At 36.9% G+C, this 22,578-nt stretch overlaps 1 protein-coding gene across 1 annotated transcript in view; it reads left to right on the forward strand.

The window, feature by feature from the left end:
• Window positions 1–22,578, forward strand: part of SMARCA2 (SWI/SNF related BAF chromatin remodeling complex subunit ATPase 2) — a 127,698-nt gene that overhangs the window by 37,016 nt on the left and 68,104 nt on the right. Inside the window, exons 6-16 of the mRNA XM_071581487.1 lie at window positions 1,432–1,681; window positions 8,752–8,878; window positions 10,152–10,325; window positions 10,540–10,713; window positions 12,196–12,366; window positions 16,122–16,175; window positions 17,656–17,786; window positions 17,965–18,025; window positions 19,397–19,497; window positions 19,783–19,930; window positions 21,521–21,684. Coding sequence (XP_071437588.1) covers window positions 1,432–1,681; window positions 8,752–8,878; window positions 10,152–10,325; window positions 10,540–10,713; window positions 12,196–12,366; window positions 16,122–16,175; window positions 17,656–17,786; window positions 17,965–18,025; window positions 19,397–19,497; window positions 19,783–19,930; window positions 21,521–21,684 — 1,555 coding nt within the window. The remainder of the gene's footprint in view (window positions 1–1,431; window positions 1,682–8,751; window positions 8,879–10,151; window positions 10,326–10,539; window positions 10,714–12,195; window positions 12,367–16,121; window positions 16,176–17,655; window positions 17,787–17,964; window positions 18,026–19,396; window positions 19,498–19,782; window positions 19,931–21,520; window positions 21,685–22,578) is intronic.

Here is a 22,578-nt window from a genome sequence, read left to right on the forward strand (position 1 = left end):
TCTGTCATTAGTCGTTTATTTAGAGCAACACAGAAGGAAAATGAAGTAGTAGCATGTCATCAGAATTAGAACTGCTTTTCTTTGAGTAGTCCCAGTAAATACTTAAAATTTGAGTAGAACAATAAAAAGAAGATAACTGTTTCTGGAGAGGTTGTATATATGAGTTTACCAGGAACGGGGCCTTCTTGCTCAACTGCTGCTGCTAAAAATTGCTGGCAGATACACAGAATTGTTAGATGAGTAGTTGATAAATAATAATCCAGTATGTCATAATAATGTGTTTAACTACAAGCTGTTTGTCTTTTTTCATTACTGTTTGTAATGAAAAAAAATTTGTTTGTCCTTGCTATATCTTTTTGGATGTTTTATTTGACATATTTTTAAAGACTGCACTTGTGTCTTCAAATTCATTTGTCATTTCTGACACATTCAACTTGCATGATTCTCTGAAAACTGACACTGCACAGAGATTTTTGGTGGGTTTTCTTTTTTTCATATTTTTTTATAAGCTGATGTGCAGTGTCACTAAATACAGAACCTATAGCTTGTGCTGGAGTTCTTTTTCTGGAGTTTGATGTAGATGTTTGAATGGCAAGTGATGATTGCTGATGGAATCTTTTCATGTAGATTACAGGATGTGTTGGGTTTGAATTCAGGTCGTTTGTAAGATTGAGCCGTACTTCGTAGTTTTTTTTCCCTAGAATTAAGTGACTTCTCAGAAAAATTAAGTGACATTTTTATCCTAGCAGTGTCTGTTATTAGTGAATTTGTTAGCATCTGAATCCATGGGCATACTGAAATCTGTGACCCTTAGTGTCTATGAATGACAGGTACTCTTTTCATGTTAACTGAGGTGTTACTTTTCAAGACGATTATTGTAATTGAATTCCTGGTATTTGAAATAAATACAGTTAATAGGAGTTCATAAAAAAGCATCAGCTATTTATATCTGACAGGTAGTTCTAAATACAATTGTAGAAAGTTTGATATGGTTATCAAGTTCTGATAGAGCTCTAAAGTCAGACCTACTTCTGCCTGTTGTCTGGTGGTTGTTATAGTTGCTTTTGTCTGAGTGGCACAAGGATATTGAACAAGGGCCAGAATGAGGCCCTACATTTGCAGGAAGTCAGTTCCATAGCTATTTCATTTCTTCTAACACTAGAGTTGAAAGTTTGCAGGAATAGCAAAAGAAATGACATTCATTGTAAAGTTTCAAATGTGTTGTTTTTCTTTGGACAACTTACTGCAGTGTGTGATATCCTTGCATTTTAGTATGTCTATTTTAAAAACAAAATGTAGTGTATCTCAGTATGCTTTTTCTAGTGGTACTGAATGTTTACCTTACCTTCATGTTCTGTCTTCAGAAAACATTGAGATTTCTTGACTGCTTTCCATATCTCATGTTATGAATCAGTACTATTAATGTTTCAGGCCAAGCCCCAGATATGAGCATCTCCAATGCACAACAAAAGCTTCCAGCACCAGCTCCTAGTGGGAGGCCTTCTCCTGCCCCACCAGCCGCCCAGCCTGCTGCCACCATGCCTGGGCCCTCTGTACCACAGCCATCACCTGGACAACCTTCTCCCATTGTCCAGCTGCAGCAAAAGCAGAATCGCATCAGCCCTATCCAGAAGCCACAAGGATTGGATCCTGTTGAAATACTCCAAGAACGTGAATATAGGTAAAAGCAAGTAACAGGATTAAAATGCATGTGCAGGTTCTTGTTTTTCACATCCTCAACTGAAACTCCTTGGAATCAACTACTGCAGTGCCAATAGTGTAAACTGAGTTTTCAAAGAGAGGCTGTGTCACAGAGAAGTACACAAATATCAAACCAAATAATGATTTAATTCTTCCTCAGGTTATGAACTAGTAAAGTGTGCTGACAGTATCATTGCAAACCAGGGAAGTTTAAAACAGGCTCAGGGGCTCTGCTGGGTTAGTATTATTTGGGTGATGCAAACACTGAAAGTTAGAAAATCAGCATCTTTGTAGTCTGTAGAGAAATCAATTTAGTGCAGAAAGTTTTCAGTATTATAAACTAAAGGGAAGTTAGAACATTGTGGTTCAAAAGGCTGATGAGCTAAGTGGCTGCAGCAAAACCAGATTTTATTAGTGAGGATGTGGTAGACTGGCAACCAAAGAGTAGAGGAAATAGTAATAAAGGACAGGCAAGATTAAAAAGAAAGGGTTACCAGAAAACAAGTTTCTTAAACTTTGCCTCCTGAGTGAACTAGTTAGATGGTGAAGTATACTGGAAAGTATAAAGAATAGTTTGGTGTTAAGACTTCTTCCCTCTTCCCATCAAGAAGCATCTTAAATGGCTGACCCTGACAATCTGCTGGGCAGAAGGATTTTTACCTGCACCTGAACTATGTTCCTGATGATCATCAGTCAGAGGGAAATAATTGCACTTAGGAAATTTACTTGTTTTGGGCTGATGGTGCAACTTGCATCTTAACAATGAGTTTGTAGGCAAAGGTAACTGAGAGGAATGGTGACCTCACAGAAGACTGGTTTAGTGGCTTTTGCTTTATGAAGGTGAAACACCATTAAGTGTTTTAGAGTGTGGTGCCATACAGAATTCAGGCCTTGATTCCAGGAAAGCACTTATATTTTGCTTTAGATAATGCTTAGATAATCAGCGTGTTGTCATCATTCTGTCAGTCTTACCCTTATACCCTAGGACTGAATTGCCATAACTGTTTCAGCAATCCCTATTTTCTAGCATCTTTTTCAGAAAGCTTATAGAACACAGCATTATAAGGTCTCACAGTTGCTCTAACTGAAAAATTGTAGTACTAACTTCAACAAGGAATCATCTGGCCAGTGTAATACAACCTGAAATTGTTCCTCCTCCTGTCTTTCCAGCCCTGCTCTGTTGCACTATTTGTGCCCAACTATTATGTCTTAGAATGAGTATCAATGGAGGAGAGATAGGAGTGACAGAAAATAATGGTCATGCTTTTACTAATTTAGAGAACCGGTTGCAGATATAGCATATCTAAGGTTCTAAATACACTGAGCTTGGCTGAGTGAGATGGAAGTTTAATAGATATTCTGCAGCAGAAGAGTTCTGAATTTTACTTTTTTATGCTAGCACATAGATAAAGATCCAAGCTTTGATTTGATGTTGAACAATACTGGTATTTGGTTTTGCTTTGAATACCAGAATGAGTAGAATACTTGGACATCTTTTTATTCTTTAAAACTTTAACATCAGGCAAAACTTTGAAAAAAGCAGTTTATCAGCTTAGAATGGTGCTAGATTTAGGTTTAATATAGGCAAGTTTAGTACAGAAACATGATGCATTCACAATTTCTTAATAAAAAGGGAGTAGAAAAAAGCCAGTATAAACATTAGTGTCCTGAAACCAGTGAGGTTAGTGAAAGCTTTATGAAAGTATTAGCTCTTGAGAACTCACAGTGAAGTCCTCAGGACTAGAACCTACAGCCCCTGGTATTGCCAGGAGGTCTCCCATCCAGGGCTGACCCTGCTCAACTTCCGAGATCTGACGAGATCGGGTATCAGGGAGGCATTTAACTGCAGTGCTCAGTTAGTAGTGAATAATTGTTTTGATTTGCATCATATGTCTTGGAATTTACTTCCTTTTTGTTACTTTTTTTCCTCTCTTTTCCTCACAATTTAGAAATCCTTGCTTCTTTGAAATTATTAAACTATTTTTATCTCAACCGACAAGTTTCTTTCTTCCTTTTACCCTTCTGATTCTTCCCCCATTCCCCATTGCACTGGGTATAGGGGAAGAGTGAGTGAGTTGTCTGGTGGTGCTTCGTTGCTGACCAGGGTTAAACCGTCACCAACCTTGAAACATGGTGTTTCTGGACTAAGAGTGTGAAGTGCATTGCTGAAGTTACAGTAATTTAGTGCAAACTTATGGGCTATGTGATAAAATGTTAATGGCTGATGTCTGTAGCCATTTCTCTTGCTTTATGCACACCTCCCTAGTGCTTAACAGCAGATTTTTGTGGGAGGATGATGCTACTGCATATACATTTTTGTTTCATAAGGGGTCTTGTACACGATTTATGTAGTAGACTATGTTTTACACACAGAAAAATACTGTAAATGTGAAATATTTTAGTTTTTGCTAAATTTTTGTAATTTTCCAAAATTGCGTTTGATTTTTTTTCAAGTGATAGCAATTTGGTTTTCCTTTTGTTCTTACTAGGAGGTTGTGTGATTTGTTTCATCAAACAATTCATCAAATAGGCACTTAGAACTACTTAGAAGTTTCTATTAATTAGCAGCATGTTAAATAGACCAGTACAGATGGAGAGGCAGTAATGCAGCTATTGACATAACTGTGGAGTCTGAAAAAGCTTTGAATCTAATGAAACGTCAGCAGGCTGACCTTTCTGCGTGAAAAGTCTTGGTTCGACTGTAAAAATAGTTCCAACATATATTTAACAAAGAGACAGAAAATGGAGGGTTAATGTTGCTATCAGATTCACGTAGTTGTCCTGAGAAGCTGTTTGCAGCGCATGTTGTTTTGAGATGAGATTGTATGATAGTTGTTGTTTAACTCTCTGTGACTGAAGAATGATAAAAAGAAGCATAGATACTTTAAATTCTTATAAGAAGCTTAAATGATCTTATGTGGAGAGCTGTTAAAATTGTATTCCTTGAAATCTGGCCTGAACAAAAATATTCATACCATGCTCTATTTGGTTGACCCTGGCGGGACACCAGACACCCACCAAAGCAGCTCTGTCACTACTTTTCCAGCTGGACAGGGGAGAGAAAGTGTAACAAAAGTTCATGGGATGAGATGAGGACTGGAAGGGATCACTCAGCAAGTACCATCATAGGCAAAACATATTCAAATTTGAGATATTAATTGAATTTATTGCTAAAAAAATCAGAGCAGGATAATGAGAAGTAAAATAAATCTTAAAAGCACCTTCCTCCCACTCCTCTCTCCTTCCCAAGCTCTTCCTCCTCCCCTCCACCGGGAAATGAGGGTTTTGGTCAATTCATCACAGGTTGTTTCTGCCACGACTCGAGGAGAGGAGTCCTTCCCCAATGTGGAGTCACTTCCATGGACAGCAGTTCTCCATTTAGTTTCCCAATGTGAGTCCATCCCACAGTTCTCCAGGAACTGCTGCAATGTGGATCGCTCTTCCATGGAGTTCCATGTCGTTCAGGCATAGCCTGCTCCAGTGTGGGGTCCCTGGAGGTCACAAGCCCTACTAGGAAACCTTCTGCAGTGGGAGCTCCTCTTCCCCCAGGTCTGCAGGTCCCTGCCAGGAGCTTGCTCCAGCACAGGTTTCCCGTGAGGTCACAGCCCTCTTTTGGGCATCCACCGACTCAAGCATGGGACACTTCCATGGGCTGCAGGTGGATCTCTGTGCCCCTGTGATCCTCCAGAGGCTGCAGTGGGACAGCCTGCTGAATAACTTGTTCCTTATGAGTTTAGCTAGGTGTAGGCCTAAATTTAGGGTTTCGATTTCAGAGTAGACCTGAGACTATCAGCTGAGCTGGGCTAGCTGACAGCTGACTACTACTGGCTAATGGTATTCCATACCATATTCCGACATCATCTCAAAATATAAAAGTTGATGTAAGAGTGGCTTAGTTCAGTTAGCATCATGTCTGCAGTAGAGATGGGACACCCTGCTGTTGTCCTGCTGAGGTGGGCCTTGCTGCTGCCGCCACTGCATCACATTCTGTTTTAATTCGAGGAAGTGAACATTTTATTGTTAGTCTTTTTTTTCTTTTCCTTGCTAGGTGTCTTTTGGTTTATAGATTCAGAGTGATGGAAAATAGTTGTTATATCTAACTTGTGCAAGTGTTTGTTACATTGTAGTTTTCTTTTAAATTTCTATTTTCTGTATAAATACATATAATTAGTTTAAACCTGTTTTGAGTTTCCAGTTTTTTTCTTTTCTCCCTTTTCTCAGCGGGAGGGAGAGGGAGACTGACACTCTGTTTTAGGCAGTTGTCATTTTGCCAGCTCAAACCAAATAAATATGTTATCCCAGAGGCATTGCTATTATTTCTGATTGGCCCACTGGTGCTTCACCAGTGAAACATCCATCTTGGAGCTGCCTGGTATTGGCTCGACCGGAGGTGAGGGAAACTTCTGGCATTTCCTCAGAGAAGCCACCCCTGTAATCCCCCACTACCAACACCTGACCAAGCGAACCAGATACACACACTTTAATAAAACTCTACTTAACATTTTCTTCAGAATGAAGTGCTGCTTTTTAATCTGTCTGAATATCTGCCTGGCTTTATTGCAAGGCATCCATTCCAGACAGCTTTTAATGTAGAACTGTAACCTCTGCTGTTGACCCTAGGTAATGAAGAAAAGGTCTGCATCACTTGTTTTGCAAAAGAGATCTCTCTGTAGATTCACTGGCTGCTTCATGCAGGTCAAGGATAAATTGCTGAACTGCAAAGATTAATTAATTACATCCTTTAAACAGTGAAGTTATATCCTGGAAATGATTGTAAGAAACATCGAAGAAACGTTTTTCTTGGGATTCTCTTTACCTAATAGCAATTAGCATTATTCATGAAGATAGCAACCAGTCCAACAAACTGCAGTCATTCTCTTCAAAGACTGAAAGGTGTGTGTGGTGAGAAGCACCTCAAGTAGTTGTTGCGATCACCCCCATTTTTCATTATTCTTCCATATGTGCTCCACAGATTGTCATTATATTTAAACTTTATTGTTCAGGACTTCTTTTTAATAGAGAACTGACAGGATTTTCAATAAGGGTTTTCTGAGGTAGTATCTCTAGTGACTTAGAAATACTGGGTTTTTGTTCCTATTTCTTCTCTTGTCTGGGTTACATAAGGATGGTAAACACCCACAATATCATAGAAGTGTCATTGTTTGTAGCTCAGTGCAGACCATTTCAACATAGGAGGGAAAATAGTTAAAGGAAAAGTTACCCTGAAAATACTAATCTGCCTTATAATTTAATAATAAAATTTCATGTGCCTATATCTCGGATGAGCTTTTTTATAAATTCAAATTGAGAAAAACCAAATTATTATCAGTCTGAAGAGTGTTTTTTATGGAGGTGGACTGGACTGCACAGTGTGATGATGGGACATAATAAGCACACTCTTTGATCGTGTTTAGTTATATCTCAAAGAAACATGTATATTTGGATTTTTGTTAAATGTACAGCCCATCCCAACTTCAGCAATAACTTGAATCTCTACTGTGTAAACTTTCTATGTCAGCAGGCACTTTAACATATTTTATGCCTAGAGTTAAAGTAACAAACAGATTCTGACAGAAATAAAAAGTCGACATTTCACTTCATGTTTGTTTGGAAGTGACTTAGAGTTGGCTATCTAAAACTGTAAGGTATGTTAGGAAAAACCTAAATTAACTTTTTTGTCCTCATCCTCATGTATAGTACAAGCAGGAACACTCAGTGCTAACAAGAATGGAAAAAGAATTTGAAAATATGTTTGGCATTCTGTTGCTTTACTAAGTTCACAACTCAGAAGAGAAGTTTGGAATGGTGGTGACTGCTCCCCTAAGGTTTCATTAAAATCGGGGAAACTGCAACTTGGCTGTAACTGTTTTGTAGGTGATAGTTTCAGAAGAAGAATTACAGCTGTTTGAGAATTGAAAAAGGGTCATAAATAATCATTGTGATGTGTGATTGCATCCATGTGTGGATAAGCGACAGGTAGAGCACACATCAGTGATTTAGAACAGCATTCTCTTCTTTCATCTTGACCGCTTTTATGTGATACAGAGTCAGTATCACAGAATATACTGAGCAGGTTCATTTAATCTCCAAGAAACCACTTAATTCTCAAGACTTTGCATCCTTAGGTACACTAAAATCTCTGTACTGACTGGAATGCCCAGTGACAGATGAAGTTGTACAAAATGTGAGCTTTTTTTAGTGCCGTACATATGCTGGAAATAACAAAGTAATGCAGTGTCATTTCCTGAATGAAGACTTCCCCTTCAAGAGTAATTAATTTCTCTGTATTTGGACAAGTATTTGCAGCTTTTAATTGAACTTTCTTTAATTAGGAACTAACTCTTCCTGATTCACTTTTCAGTCTGTATGATAAACATTACTTACCTAATTCTGCTTCAGTTTTTTGTTCTCCCGAAGACACCAACTTACTCTCCTGCAGTAATGCAGTGTTACATCCTTTCTGTTTTTCCAGGAACTTCAGTATTCTTCTGGTAATACTAAAATAGAAAAAAACCCAAGTTCTGTCTGGCTTATCCATTACTCTCTCTTTCTCTCTCCCTGGAATTGCAAATGAATGTAAAAGGAGCTTGTAAAGGAAAAGTGTAATAGAATTTGATTTTTAATGTACCAGTTATGTACCTGGGAATGCTAACAAACTTTGCATTTGTCAATAATAAAGTAGAATTCCAGATATTAGGGGAAGTGCTGTCTGTGTCATCACTGACTACACTGCATAAAATAATACTATTCAAGAAGCTTGAAAGCAGAATTCTGAATGGTATGTGTAAAATAAAGTTCTCAAGTTTCTATTCACATGCCTAGTTTTGGTCAAAATGAAAAGAAGAGCCAAGGGACATTTTCATTATTAGACAATTTATTTTCTAAGTGGTAAAGGATACCCAGTGTCACCTCTGCAAAAGCCTTTTTAGTTCAGACATATAATCGTCTTGAGATAAATTGTCTATTTTTACTATATAATTTTTACTGTAAAATTTTAGTAAGAACTTACAGATTTTTCCTGGTGTCTTATACAATTTTCTATTTGCTTAGGCTCCAGGCTCGCATTGCACACAGAATCCAGGAACTGGAGAACTTGCCTGGTTCCTTGCCCCCTGATCTGCGAACCAAAGCTACAGTGGAGTTGAAGGCACTTAGGTTACTGAATTTCCAGCGCCAGGTAATGCCTTTTACTTGAGGAATATTTTCATAACAGTCACAATCAAATGTGTTTGTGTAGCAAAGAGTAAATTGGAAAGAGATTTTGCAGCAGTGCTCAGCCTGAGCAGACTTTGCAGGAAAGCAAACTTAGCAACAAAGAAGTCACAGGAATATTATGTTACATTTTATTTTGTTTTGTTCATAAAAATGTGCAAGTGTTCTTTTTGCTTCCTGTTTTATCACAGAATCACACAGAGTCACAGACCTGCAGGGAGCATTGATTTATTTTCCAGTATAAAATGTAATCATAGAACTGTCTCTTTCTAAATGAAAGCGGCATTGGCACAAAGACAAGTGCTGGACAGGCTACAAGCCGATTTTCAGCACAGATCTCCTTGGACACCTCTTTCTGGGCATACTTCTGTTTGCAATGAGTCTCCTTGTTTTAGGAAGAGTTTTATGTTGGTGCTGTGTGTGGTATTTCTCTGTGATCTGTTATCATGATTTCCACTGTGGTACAGACTTTGCAAATCAAGCATAACAAGATCACACATGAGATTTAAATTGGATGTTGAGTGTGTGTATCAACAAATAAATTTCAGAATAGAAGTCACACTGCCAGACTCTTACGGGCCTCTTGCTTTTGGCTTTTACAGCTCGTTTGGAAGAACAAATGCAATTTGACAGGTTAAGCAAAATACTTCCTGACAGAAGCCTTGGCAATAGTTATACCATGATGTCCAAGTTTTCCTTCCTTGTACGCTTGGCACTCCTTTGTAATGAAGTTTTGTCAGAGGTCAGATGAAAAGCAGCAGGTGCTATGTGCTCCACTGCTGGGACTGTGGCAGTGTGTTCCAAGCTGTTAACATTTACCTCTCCTACCTGTCTGCTGTGCAGCTGGCAATAAAACAAGTTGTCAGCTATGTTCAGGTCCAGCACTAGAAAAGGTGTTATGTATCTGGTTCATCTGTGTTTTACTTTGATGCTGTAATTTCTTAGCTGGCCCTTTTCATTGCAGCAGGACAGTTGCTTCCAGCATCTTGTAAAGTGGGAAGAAATAATGATTAAGCGTTATTAGCACTTTTGCCGTTCTGTGGAGGCTTAAGATTTGTTTGGGGAAACAGGAGTTGGTTTCTCAACTGTATAAGTGCTATATCTTTTCAGAACTGTAAGGAAAAGGGGAGAGGAGGCTGGGATGTATTTTGGACTATTATTGTTTTCCTTTGCCATAACAGTGTTTTATTAAAAATTATTCTATTTTTGTCTGGGTTTTTTTTCCCTCCCATTGGTAGCTAAGACAAGAGGTAGTAGCCTGCATGCGTCGTGACACAACTCTGGAGACAGCACTGAACTCCAAAGCGTACAAACGAAGCAAGCGCCAGACTTTGAGGGAGGCACGTATGACAGAAAAGCTTGAGAAACAGCAGAAGATAGAACAAGAGAGGAAGCGGAGGCAGAAGCACCAGGTATTAAAAGTTACTGTTTGCCCCATGATAGAAATGCACCTTGCTTTGCTATGCGGGTCTTCCCTTTCTGATACTTTATTTACCCTTAGAGTTTTTCTGATTAAAAACTTCAAAGTGATGCGATAAGTAATTGGAAAATTATGAGATTAGGACATCAGTATTCCTGATTTCAAATCATGTTGAAGTGCCTACTCTAACTTGTTTCTCCTTCTAGGAATACCTGAATAGCATATTGCAGCATGCTAAAGATTTTAAAGAGTACCACCGGTCAGTCGCTGGGAAAATTCAGAAACTTTCTAAAGCTGTGGCAACTTGGCATGCCAACACTGAACGTGAGCAGAAAAAAGAAACTGAGAGAATTGAGAAAGAAAGAATGAGGAGACTAATGGTAAGGAGTAGAAGAATATGATTATTGTAGTTAAAATTACATACTGCATCCTTTTGATATCCTTATACAGTTTCAACCACACCCATGTGTTTCTGTTGCAAAGTGCTCTGTAATGCAAAAAGTATAAATCCAAAACTGCTGTGGTTCAGCTTGTATGTTTCTGTTCATGGTAGTGAATGTGATGTTGTTCCATTTAACCTGGAGTTTGTTCTTCTTAAAGGTTTTTGTATAGAAACAATTGGTGTTTTTTACTGACACAGAAATTTAGCACAGCCACTTCTGAATGACATCAACTTAACCTCATTAACTTCATATAATAACGCTGTATTGCAAGGGTATTGGTCCATTGTACAAGTACTGGACTCTGTTTTATTTTGAGGTTTATAGCTTTGAAGATTTCATGTGATTAATTTGTTCATGGCATTACTCCACAATAATAACTGAAATGGTGTTCCATATGTGAAAATACCTAACCAACAGCAGTAATGCATGTATTTGAGAATGAATACCAGTCATTTCTACCCATTAATGCTTCAGGGCCATTTCTATTTCACAGTTTTCTCTCCCTTATACCTGCACCATATCAGTTGTATCACTGGACAGAGTAAAATGGGTTTCTATGTAATCATGTCTTTGCAGAACACTGGGGAGCCAGTCAGGGGACTGCCTACATTTCAGGAGTTAAAATAATTCTGGAATTTAAAGTTGAGACAGATCAATATGTACAGTAGCTACTGGGTTTGGAAGAATTTCTTCAAGACATTGGTTAGCTCTGTTTTAACATTTTATGAACACTTTACCTACATAGATTGGAAAGGAAAATGAGAAGCTTACTTTATAACTTGCTGGCAAAAAGCAGTAAGTGTCTAATAGGGGTGCAGGTGTAATGTGAAATACTACTCCCTGTCCATAATTTCTTCCCACCATGAATATGGACTGAACAGTTTGGTTTTAAAAATCTCAAAATGAAATTTAGAGATAACTAAATATAAAAATGATAAAAACTTAGAAATAAAAGTTTGTGTAAAATGTAAATTAAGAACTTGCATAAGAAAATAGTAATAGTAATCAGATCTATAGAGCTTTTTTATAATTTGAGATAATCACCAGCAGTTTGTCTAACCTAGCTCATCAAAATGTTAATTATTAGCAAAAAATACTTGATTTTAAATAAAATATTGATATTGTAGAAATATTTTTGTACATTATAAGGTTGAGTTTATGTCATATCAAACATGCAGTATGGTAAGTAATAAAGATGTCCACTGCTGAAAAGTAGAAGTAGATTTGAATATCCAGAAATGGCACAGGATACGAGTGCTTCCAGATAATCAGTGCTTTCTCCTGAAACACTTTCATCTTTTCAGGAACCTTGAATTCATTCCACAAATCCTCCTTAATTTTCTGTGATTAGACACGGTGATTATGTCACAGCTAATTTATAAAAGTAGATACATAACCATGTCTACTTTGTATTGCTAGGCTGAAGATGAAGAAGGCTACCGTAAACTGATTGATCAAAAGAAGGATAGACGTCTGGCCTACCTGTTGCAGCAGACAGATGAGTATGTGGCTAACTTGACTAACCTGGTATGGGAGCATAAACAGGCACAAGCAGCCAAGGAGAAGAAGAAGCGAAGGAGAAGAAAGAAGGCAAGTAATTACAGCTGATATTTCCAAGCCATTTCTTCTTCAAATCCCATTTTAATGTTAATAAATGTAGTGATGCCCAGTTGTCATATACAAACCAACCAGAGTGCCTAAAATCGTCTACACTGCCAAATTCTAAAATCTGAGGGAATTTGTGTCTCTGTCCATTAAAATATGTATGTGTTGTCATTAACTGAAAAGAAGGGTGAACAGGAGACAGGAATATAAACTTCTGAGCAGTTAACACCAATTTCCTTGTAATATTTGCTCATAAGCTTTCTACAGGTAAAATTGGGACAGACATGTAAGTTACCCAGAAAGGGTCCAATGTGTCTTCCTGTGAGGAAGATGGGAAGAGTTTGGTTTATGTAGCTATTTCATGCAGGGCAACTACTTCAGACTTCCACATTCAACACTTAGCTCAGTCCATTTTGTAGGACCATTGGAAATGAATACAGAGAAAGAACTTGGGTAGGTTTATTATAGTAAATGTGTGATTTGACAGTAGTGTTGTTTATTGTGCATTTTTAACCTTTAACTGAATCTTCAAAACTATCTTTCTTCATAAAAAATGTTTTACTCTGTGATAGAGACTTGTTGGAACTTATCAGTGCAATTTAAAAAAAAATTCTGTGTGTAAAACAGCCATTAAGGAACAATTTGGCATTTTTTGTGTCCTCAGAGTACCTTTCATCTCTTGCAGAATGTTTATAATCCATGTCCATGCCTGAGTTGCTACTAATTGTCAATAGAAATATAAAGATCATGTTTACAGGGTTTACTAGCTGCACTCTAAATATCCTAGTAAATACCAGAGTATAAAAAATTTGGATTTTGGATATTAATGGCCTAAAAAAGAAGTTCATGTTTTCTCCTGCCCTTTTAAAAACCTCTATACTTTTTCTGGAGTGTGTGTTTTTGACATGGGAACAATACCTTGTCTACAAAGTTAAAATGTAATTTAAATAGGGTTCTTGACCTCTACTACCAGTAAGAACAGGCCTGATTTAATGTACTGAGTGTACAGTGGAGATAGTCATTAATGAGACAGCATGCAGAATAAATGCACTGCTCTAATGAAAAATAATAAGTTCTTTAACAATCTGTATTTGTGATAATGCTTCTCCTTCTATGTCAGTAGAGCAGAAGTATATATAGGTCATGTCAATAAAGACACAGTTTCTGTCACTGAAGTTGAAAGGAAATATGCCCCATATATATTCAGTGTTTGTAAAACACAAAACCTAAAGGAAAATAACAAAAAAATTAAAAATCCCTGCTCTGTCTTGATCACTTGCAGCTTTTTGTTTGTAATTACCTTCTTTCCAGACCTTCTGCTCATCTGTGAAGGATGGAAGAGTTCATACAAAGACCAGCCTTTATTTTAATTTAGAATTCTATGAATTTTTCACTGCATGGCTGCAGAACTCATTAAAGTTAGTGGCCACTGTGCCTTTTTTCCAAGTCATACACTTGTAATCCTTAGGCATTTATGTTTTGTAATCCATGTAGGAGTTTAGTCTACTAACACCTATAGTTAGTGTTTTGTATGTACAGAGAAACGAGAAAAGAGGTTTCTTATGATTTCCTCCTAGATACGGCAATGAGAAAGTAGATGGTAAAGAAATACTTCTGATCTTTGCCAGACTCACATTATAGAATATCCAAGTGAACCCTACATTCTTAACTAGAATAAAATTTGAGATTAGTCCATTCTCTCTCTGGGGTAGAGTTTCTGGGATTTTTGTGATGGATTTTCCCCCTTTACTTCTTTCACATTCCTCTATTTGCGTTTTCTGTCCCCAGCTTCCTGTTGTAGTCCTGGATTAGAAAAAAGTACATCATACCAAATTTTCATCTGGTAGGCCAGTTCAACTTGCTATGCAGCTTTCACCTCTACCAGTAGTAGTTTGTCCTGTCCTTATGCAGAGAATGAAGACAATGTACCTTCCTACTTCTGTAAAATTGGGGTTTCCTTGTAAAGGATTAAATTGTCAACATTAAAGATATGTTTGCATAGTCCAAAATAAAAATGCAATATATCTGTCCTTATCTCCATTTATCTTCTTTGTAACATATACTTCTGCTTTCCCAAATGCTTTTTAACTATAGATTGTACAGGTTCTGAGTATGGCACAGTGAACAGCACTGATGCTTACTGCTTTTTTGTGATTTGAGTTGTAAGGTTCTTCTCCATTGCCTGTAGCTGAGATCTAACACTCTATATATTAGAGGTTAGTGTCATCTGCAAAAGGGTGGACCCCTGCCCTTGTTTGCCCATGGAAAAACTATTGTCAGTGAATGTAGTGTGTTCATCCAAGGCCAGATATATGCTTTTATAACTTAACCTGCCCCTGTTTATTTAAACCCTTCAATTCTGGTACAGTGCCTTTCTTTGTCAGCAGGTGTGTACCTGCTGCCTAGAAATGTTGAAGCAAGCAGCCTTGAAGCTCATATTGTTGTTGTTCTTGCTGAGTATCAGCTATTGTGTTGATCAGCAGAACCAATGCCATTTGTGTAGCCCACTGAAGTGTTAATAAGCCTTTCTTGTATATTAAAGTATATTACACTTCATAAACATCTTAAAGATTTTAGACTAGAATCATGCCTAGTCATGTTTCCATTTTAGTAATAGTAGTGAAAGAGTAGGAAATAAAAATAATTAGGCATGTGTCTTAAAGTGTGAAGGCTACGTTTTAAATGTGGAATTGATGATACTTGCTGCTGCACATTCATTTCAAGTTCATGCCTTGGATGACAGACTTTAATGGCAAAGAAAAGGGCTCAAGACTTGATCTGAAGCAGATATTATGGATTATCTCAATACTCAGAAGTCCAGCTATTCCTCAAATATTAAAAAAATAATGGGATTATCTACATTTATCATACATGTTAGCAATACTTGGAAGCTGTTTATCTCTAAAACACAAGTTAAGAGATCTGTTCTTTTTGTTAGTCTGATCTGTTTACATTGGTATCCAAAATAATATATTTCAGTGAAGCTGTGAACTCAGCTCTGTGACATAAGCAGAAGCTGTATAGTGTCCTTTCTTTACCAGAATTGTTTGAATGAAGAAGTAGACTACGTCTTCCATTTCCTCGTGCTATTCTGATGTTTTTCATTTGGGTAAATGAGGACGGGCTTTGAGGAATATACTGTGTATTTCTCAAGGGTGAAAAAAGTCTTGGTTACTCAGTGAAGAATTGCAGGGTACTTTTTTTTGTAATTTGAGTAAATGTGGTCTCCTGATCATTAGAATATAGTGCAAAGAACTCCCAAAATATTCTTTCTCTTTAGTTGTCAAACAAAAAAAAGAAGTAGATATCCAAGGTAATAGTGCCCTGCATGAATTTGCAATCTGTACTTGCTGACACCTTCAAAACAGAGATTAAAACAGTTTAGAGGAAATTAATAGTTAGTCACGTGAAAATAAAAACCTGTTTTATTTGCATTAGAGCACTCTACAAGCAACTGACCTTTCAGTCTGAACCAAAAATGCAGTGAGCCAGCTACTTCTTACATGCCGGTTCATAACACTGACTAGAGGTGTGCAGAGGTACCCTCTTAATATGAGTAAATGGTTTATATGTGGTAGTAACTCTGTGCCTATCTTTATCTGTATCTGTAAATGACATGAATCCCAAGATGTTCAGAAATGAGTGAAACATATTCGTGATCCAGAATGATTACATCATAGAAAGTATTCTCTGTACCTGTAAACTGACCATGATATTTTTCATGTCTTCATTTGTCATAGAAAGCTGAAGAAAATGCAGAAGGAGTGGCATCTGGTCTTGGTCCTGACGGAGAGGTATGAATTTTACAGTGGGTTTTTTCTTGTTGATGTTGGGGGGTTTTGTTATAAAAACAACCAAATAAAAAAACAAACAAACCCCCACAAACAAACAAAAACTTTCCAGTGATTTTTCTGTGTGTCATTGCTGTAACTTAAAATCATGATCACAAATGTTATATAAGCTGTTGTTTATAACCAGGAGTAAAGATTACCTAGATTACATTTATGTTAGCCTTTTTTTATTCTGAAAGCTGAAAACTAAGAGAAAAAATACATTGAATCTATCACTGAGTATGCTGAAGTCTGTCTCTGTTTTGCAATATGCTTAAAAGTAAGTAGTTTTCTTTCAGTCTATGTATAGGCAATCCACTTCCTCATATGAGCTCATACTCATGAACTCATCTTTTTAAAAATATGTTGCTGACGGCGCATATAATTACCTTTCAGTCACAGGACAGAGTATCATATTATGATGGATTAAGACATCTCAAAGTGCTTTCTTCCTCAGAAGCAAATGGAAATTAGTAATTTTTGTGTCATTCTTTGAATAATATTTTTAATTCAGTAGCATAGCATATCCTGCCTCATTAAGCGCTGTTCTGTTAGTGCAATTTTTCTATTTAATTAAATTTTTCTATAGACTTAGGAGTTGTATTTATTGTTTTCCTTCTAGTTTTTATTGTACTCCAAAGTGATACTTCTGATGTAGTTAGAGTTACAGCAAAATATTTCAATATACTTATGGCTTCAGAAGGAAAATGGACTTAACATTCCTGAAACTTGAGTGTTTATGAAAATGGCCTAAGTTTTGTACTGTGTCAGTCAGTGTATCTATAACTGTTCAGAATTATTTTTTCTTACTTATGAGTATATGTATTTGGGAAAAAATTCTTCAGTAGAAGCAGTATTAAAAAGGTCTTAAAGTAAAAATTTTGTGATTAAATAGGCCAAAGAAATAACCAAAAAAATAATTATACTATTCTGGTTTCGTAGAGCACCAGAATAAGTAAAAGATTTTGTTCTTGCAGGTGCTTCATCAGCTTAGTTGAGTAAGCTAGGACAGTGAATCTTTAAAATAGGCCTCTAATTAAAAAGTTAACTAAATTTTTACATCCTTGTTTCTCAGTTAAATTAAAAAGCCATAAAGTCACTGTGTGTTTTTTGTTACAAATGTCCATTGGTATGTATAACAAGATTAATTGCTTTGTGTCTTGGTTTGCAAAAAACCATCATGTATTCTTTTCTATGCTTTTCATGCTAATTTACTTGGAATACTGCTTGGTATTTGTGACTGTCACATAGAATGGGTTACACACTGAAACAGGGTGACTCGATGTTTCCGTGGTAGTCAGGTGCAAAGGTGTGGCTTTTGGTAACAAAACTTTGCTGGTGGTTCAGAACTGGAATTTCAAAACTGCTGTTAGTTCTTTTTGTTATGTAAGACAAGGATCACTTTCAGTTACCTTCTGGTATAAAATTTCATTTGAATTTTTAGCCCATAGATGAGAGCAGTCAGATGAGTGACCTTCCAGTCAAAGTGACTCACACTGAAACAGGCAAAGTTCTGCTTGGACCAGAAGCACCAAAAGCAAGTCAGCTGGATGCTTGGCTGGAAATGAACCCTGGGTAAGTAGTTAACATACCAAATAGGTTTTTCTTTTTCTATTTGTATTGATACTTTCCATGTTACACTTTCTTCTTGTGTACCTATTCTTTATTTTATAAAAGCTGAGTAGGAGGTGTATTGAAGCGATCACTCCTCTTGTTAACTGTAATTCATAATCTTTCTGTCATCTTTGTACAGGTATGAAGTTGCTCCCAGATCAGACAGTGAAGACGAAAGTGGCTCTGAATATGAGGAGGAGGTGTGTATCTTAAGAAAAAGACTGTGACCAGTAATACAGTAAAAACAAACACTTTTTTCATGTGCTATTTTCACCTTTTTCGTAAAGGAGAGGAAGTGATAGCAGATGTGTAAGTACTTCAAGACTAATACAAACAGGAAAATTAGGTGTTTTTGTGATTCTCCATTCATAGCAGATGTTCTTCATGTATGCTCTAAATGGCTAACTGGTCATCTTAGTTAAGAAGAGTAATATTTTACTCTGACTATTAATAGTCATAAACCGGAGAATTAAGAAGGTTCCTATTTTAAATATACATTCTAGAAAAGATGCATTGTGGATTTGTGCTGAATAAAGTCAGCATCTTTAAAGTTTATGCACTGGAGGCTTTATAGGCGATTCTGAATAACACGGTTATTATTTATATATTATGTTTATTAAAATGCTAGGGATTATGCCAAAGATGTACATTCAGACTGTTCAGGGTAAGTTGATTTGATTTGATATTTTAATGGTGATTTAAGTACTATTATTAGAAAAAGTCTAAAAATAATCTTTAACACACTAAAAGATCCAGCCTTTCAGGATCATAATATTAGGTACTATGAATAGTGAATACTGATACTTGCATAGCATTTTCAGGTAAGTACTTTCTAAAGGATTAGAGAAGTGAAGAGTAGAGAAAGGACCATGTTCAGTCAGTAGCGTAGTAACAGAACTAGCTATAGAATTCAGTTCTCCTAAGGTTGTCTGTCTTCACAATACTAGACCAAATGACCACTGAAATGGACTGGACTGTGTGATGTTACAGTGTCTGCCTTTGTAGGGCTAATTTCTGTGAATGTAATTCTAGATGACTGTCAAGATAGGAGAGGATGGCCTGATCCCATCAGATTTTAGAGTCTCAATTCATTAGTGAGGTTTTAAGGTGTTGCAGCTGTAGCCAAAACCACGTTATCTTAAAAAGAGCAAAATTAACTGGGGATACAAAGAAACTGGAAGCCTAAAACAGTAGCTCTTGGCATTTTTTCAAGCTTTATTAATTTATCGTCCATCTAGAATATGATATAAAAATAAGCATGATAGTAGAATCCTCCCATGAACATGGTAGGTAGAGAAAGCCTTTTGAAAGTAAGATCATTAAAGGGAAATAGTTTCTGTTGCAAGGTATCATGACTTTCGCTTGGTTAACATATGTAAAAAAACAAGTCACCTTGCTATGCTGCAGTGCAATTTTGTGTACAGAATAGGTGTAAGTTGAAACTGTGTGATTCAGGTGTGTGTCATAAGGCATTGACCAGTGAAAGCTACTGGTATGTGAATGCCAGTTGAAAGTGACTGATGAACATGTTGCACTTTCGAGCATCTCTCTTCTTTTTCTGTATTCTGTAGGATGAGGAGGAAGAGTCAAGCAGATTAGAAGCAGATGAGAAGATACTCCTGGATCCTAACAGCGAGGAAGTTTCTGAGAAAGATGCAAAGCAAATCATTGAGTGAGTGTTCCTTAAGTGCTGGTTTTTCTTAGGAATTGTAATTTCTTACAGTGGTGTTTCTGAAGAGTAGTTTTGTCTAGATTACAGTGAGTTGTGGGACCTTCTCTGGCAGGAATATCTACAGAAGAAGAAACACTATCATTTAATTGTGTACTGTTTAATAAAAGATATTGCACTCTTTGGTGTACTCACCACAGTTGAGAACTTGAACTGTTTGTTTTGACATACATACTTATAAGTTGGGGTCAAAAACATATTTACCAGAGTTCTTTTTCTGCTTTCCAGGACAGCCAAACAAGACGTGGATGATGAATATAGCATGCAATATAGTGCTAGAGGGTCTCAGTCCTACTACACTGTTGCTCACGCAATCACAGAAAGGGTGGAAAAGCAGTCTTCACTTCTTATTAATGGCACACTAAAACATTATCAGGTGAGAAGTCAGTAAACCATTAAAATACTTAAAACTTGGAATTAAGTTCAACATTTCAGTGTGGTATTTCAAGTGGCAAACTCAAAAGTTGTTAAGATTTACAATATCTCTAGTAGGTTAAAACAGACAAAGCAATGCAGTTACCTATCACAGATAGTGTTCCATACATACTGCCTTAAGAATAATACCAACTTTGTGCCTATACCTGTACCTTTCTTTCATTGCACATGAATAATACTTGGTTTTGCTGTTCTCATTGAACTGTATTTTCAGTTCTTACTGTTTTAATTTGTGGTTTAATTTCTGTTTAATACTGTTTCATTTCCTTCTTCCAGTATTTAAAAGTTTAGGATTTTATTTTTAATTAAGATCCTAATACTTCACAGCACAGTGATAAGTACAATTTAGAAATAAGAAAAATAGTTAACTATGGAGGTTGGCATCACATGTTCTTTACAGGCTTTCACTGAATTTAGTAACTAGGAGCTTCTGTGTCCTGACATAAGCTAGATTCAAATGTCCCTGATATATTTTTTCAACAGTTCTGCTATTGTACAACTTTCTAGGAAACTCCAAGAACCTGCATCATTTTTCTAGTCAGAACATTATTTCTATATCAACATAAAATAAAGAATAACGACACAGACAAGACAGCTTTCCTATCCAAATTCCGAAGCTTCTTTGTAACTTGGGCATACAGTGGCAGTACAAATTCTGATCAGCTCTTAGTGGTTTAATACATAAATCGCCCCACATGTAGGTAAAGCCAGTGAATTGGCAACATTACTTTGGATACTGTCTCACAGGGACAACAGAACGTTACTTCAGACGTGTAGAGTTTTCCCTCTGAACTTTCTCAGGCTGCCTAATTTCCTGCTCTCTCCATGCCTGAGACACACTAAAAGTCTGGATATTAGAAGCAGAAACTTAATTCACACATCCAGTAATGAGATACATGTATGTGGAATTTTGTCTGACAAGGGAGTGGTGCTTTCTAGCAGTACTGCTTGAAGTGTGAAATTCTTTCACGTTGACATTGCTAAGCTGCAGTGCTCTGGCTTCCCTCCAGCACTGGAATTTTATACACAAGGCATATTTGGATGTAGCTGGTCTTCTCTGACATGTGGAGGTTTGGACACCAGACAGTTACATGGACATTTGCTATGAGAGCTTTCGCATACCAGTGATGCAGTTGGCAGGGGCTTAAATGTTTTGCACAGATTTGATGGCTTTGAAAGATTTTAATTGACACAGGCAAATGGCATGAAATATACACAGAAAGTTTTAGCATTTGACAGTTGAAATGGAAGTACAAACTCTTGGAGTGGTGTTTAATTAGCCGTTTATTTGAGTCCCTCAGTTACTTTGTGTGCAGTACTAAAACCTGCCTGTTTGAAATCCAACTTCGTCTTACATACTCTGCTAAACAGGAGTGATGATTTCCATATAAAGATAGACAGGTGCATATAGTGTTACTAAAGGGACTGCAACATGTAAGTAGACAGAGACATCAGAACATTGGTTCTGTACTGTTGATGTTCATTATTTGTGTGGGTTTTAAAAAACTGAAACTATTATTCTTCATTTCAGCTCCAGGGACTGGAATGGATGGTTTCACTATATAATAACAACCTGAATGGAATTTTAGCAGATGAAATGGGACTAGGAAAGACAATCCAGACTATTGCACTTATTACTTACCTGATGGAGCACAAAAGACTCAATGGCCCATATCTCATCATTGTTCCCTTGTCGTAAGTAACAGATCTATTTCCAGCATTAACATCCTAAACATTGCAGAGTGATTCGTTTGGAATGCAACACACTGACAAGACCAGAAAGCTGATAAAGCATTTGATACTATTAATTTCGGCAAACTTGAGTAGTGAATGTACAGTAATTCATTCTTAAGCCACAAGAGGGGGCTGTTTTTTCTCTCCATGCACGCAATTTTCCATTACTCTTTCAACTCTAAAAATCTGTTAATTCTTTAAACAGCTGGTGCCTCTTCTGATACCATGTAAGCATGCTTTAATGAGGTTGGATGATCTTTTAAGTACTGTATAACTAACCCTGGGTATATGTAGCCTTGATGAGTGTTGTTCACACTTCTGTCAGGTGTCCAAATCATGATTGTTTATGTGCTGCCTCTCATTGGCTTTCCCTTAGCTTTCCAAGATGCTGCTTGTTTTATACATTACTTTTAATGCATCTTCCATTCTCCAGAGATGAAGTGTGGGTTTTAGTGATTTGAATTAAAAAATTTCTGGCATTGTAAAACTGATGTAGTACATTGAGGAGTTGTTTGCCTTTTTTTGTGTGTAAGTCACTTGATTGATGTGCAGAAGCTCCCTGGCCTTTTCATTAGCCCATCTGTCAATCAGTTGTGCTGAGCATGCAGATTTGTTGTAGGATTGGGGTAAATTTGAGTTGTGGTCATCTTTTGGTTTCTTTTGAGGTGTCCTACCTTCCAGCTGTGCTGCAGTAGTAACTGACTAAGATAAATGCCACAGCATTGCTAATTGTATGAATATCAATTATGAGCTCTAGTGTGAAAAGAAACATCTGAGAGAAGATCTATAAAGTAAAGCAAAGTTAAAAATAAAGAGTGTTACCAATGTCAATTTTCATGTAAGCTCAGTCTATAT

The sequence above is a fragment of the Pithys albifrons genome, chromosome Z (genome assembly GCF_047495875.1).
Source record: "Pithys albifrons albifrons isolate INPA30051 chromosome Z, PitAlb_v1, whole genome shotgun sequence".
In the NCBI taxonomy this organism is placed as follows: domain Eukaryota; kingdom Metazoa; phylum Chordata; class Aves; order Passeriformes; family Thamnophilidae; genus Pithys; species Pithys albifrons.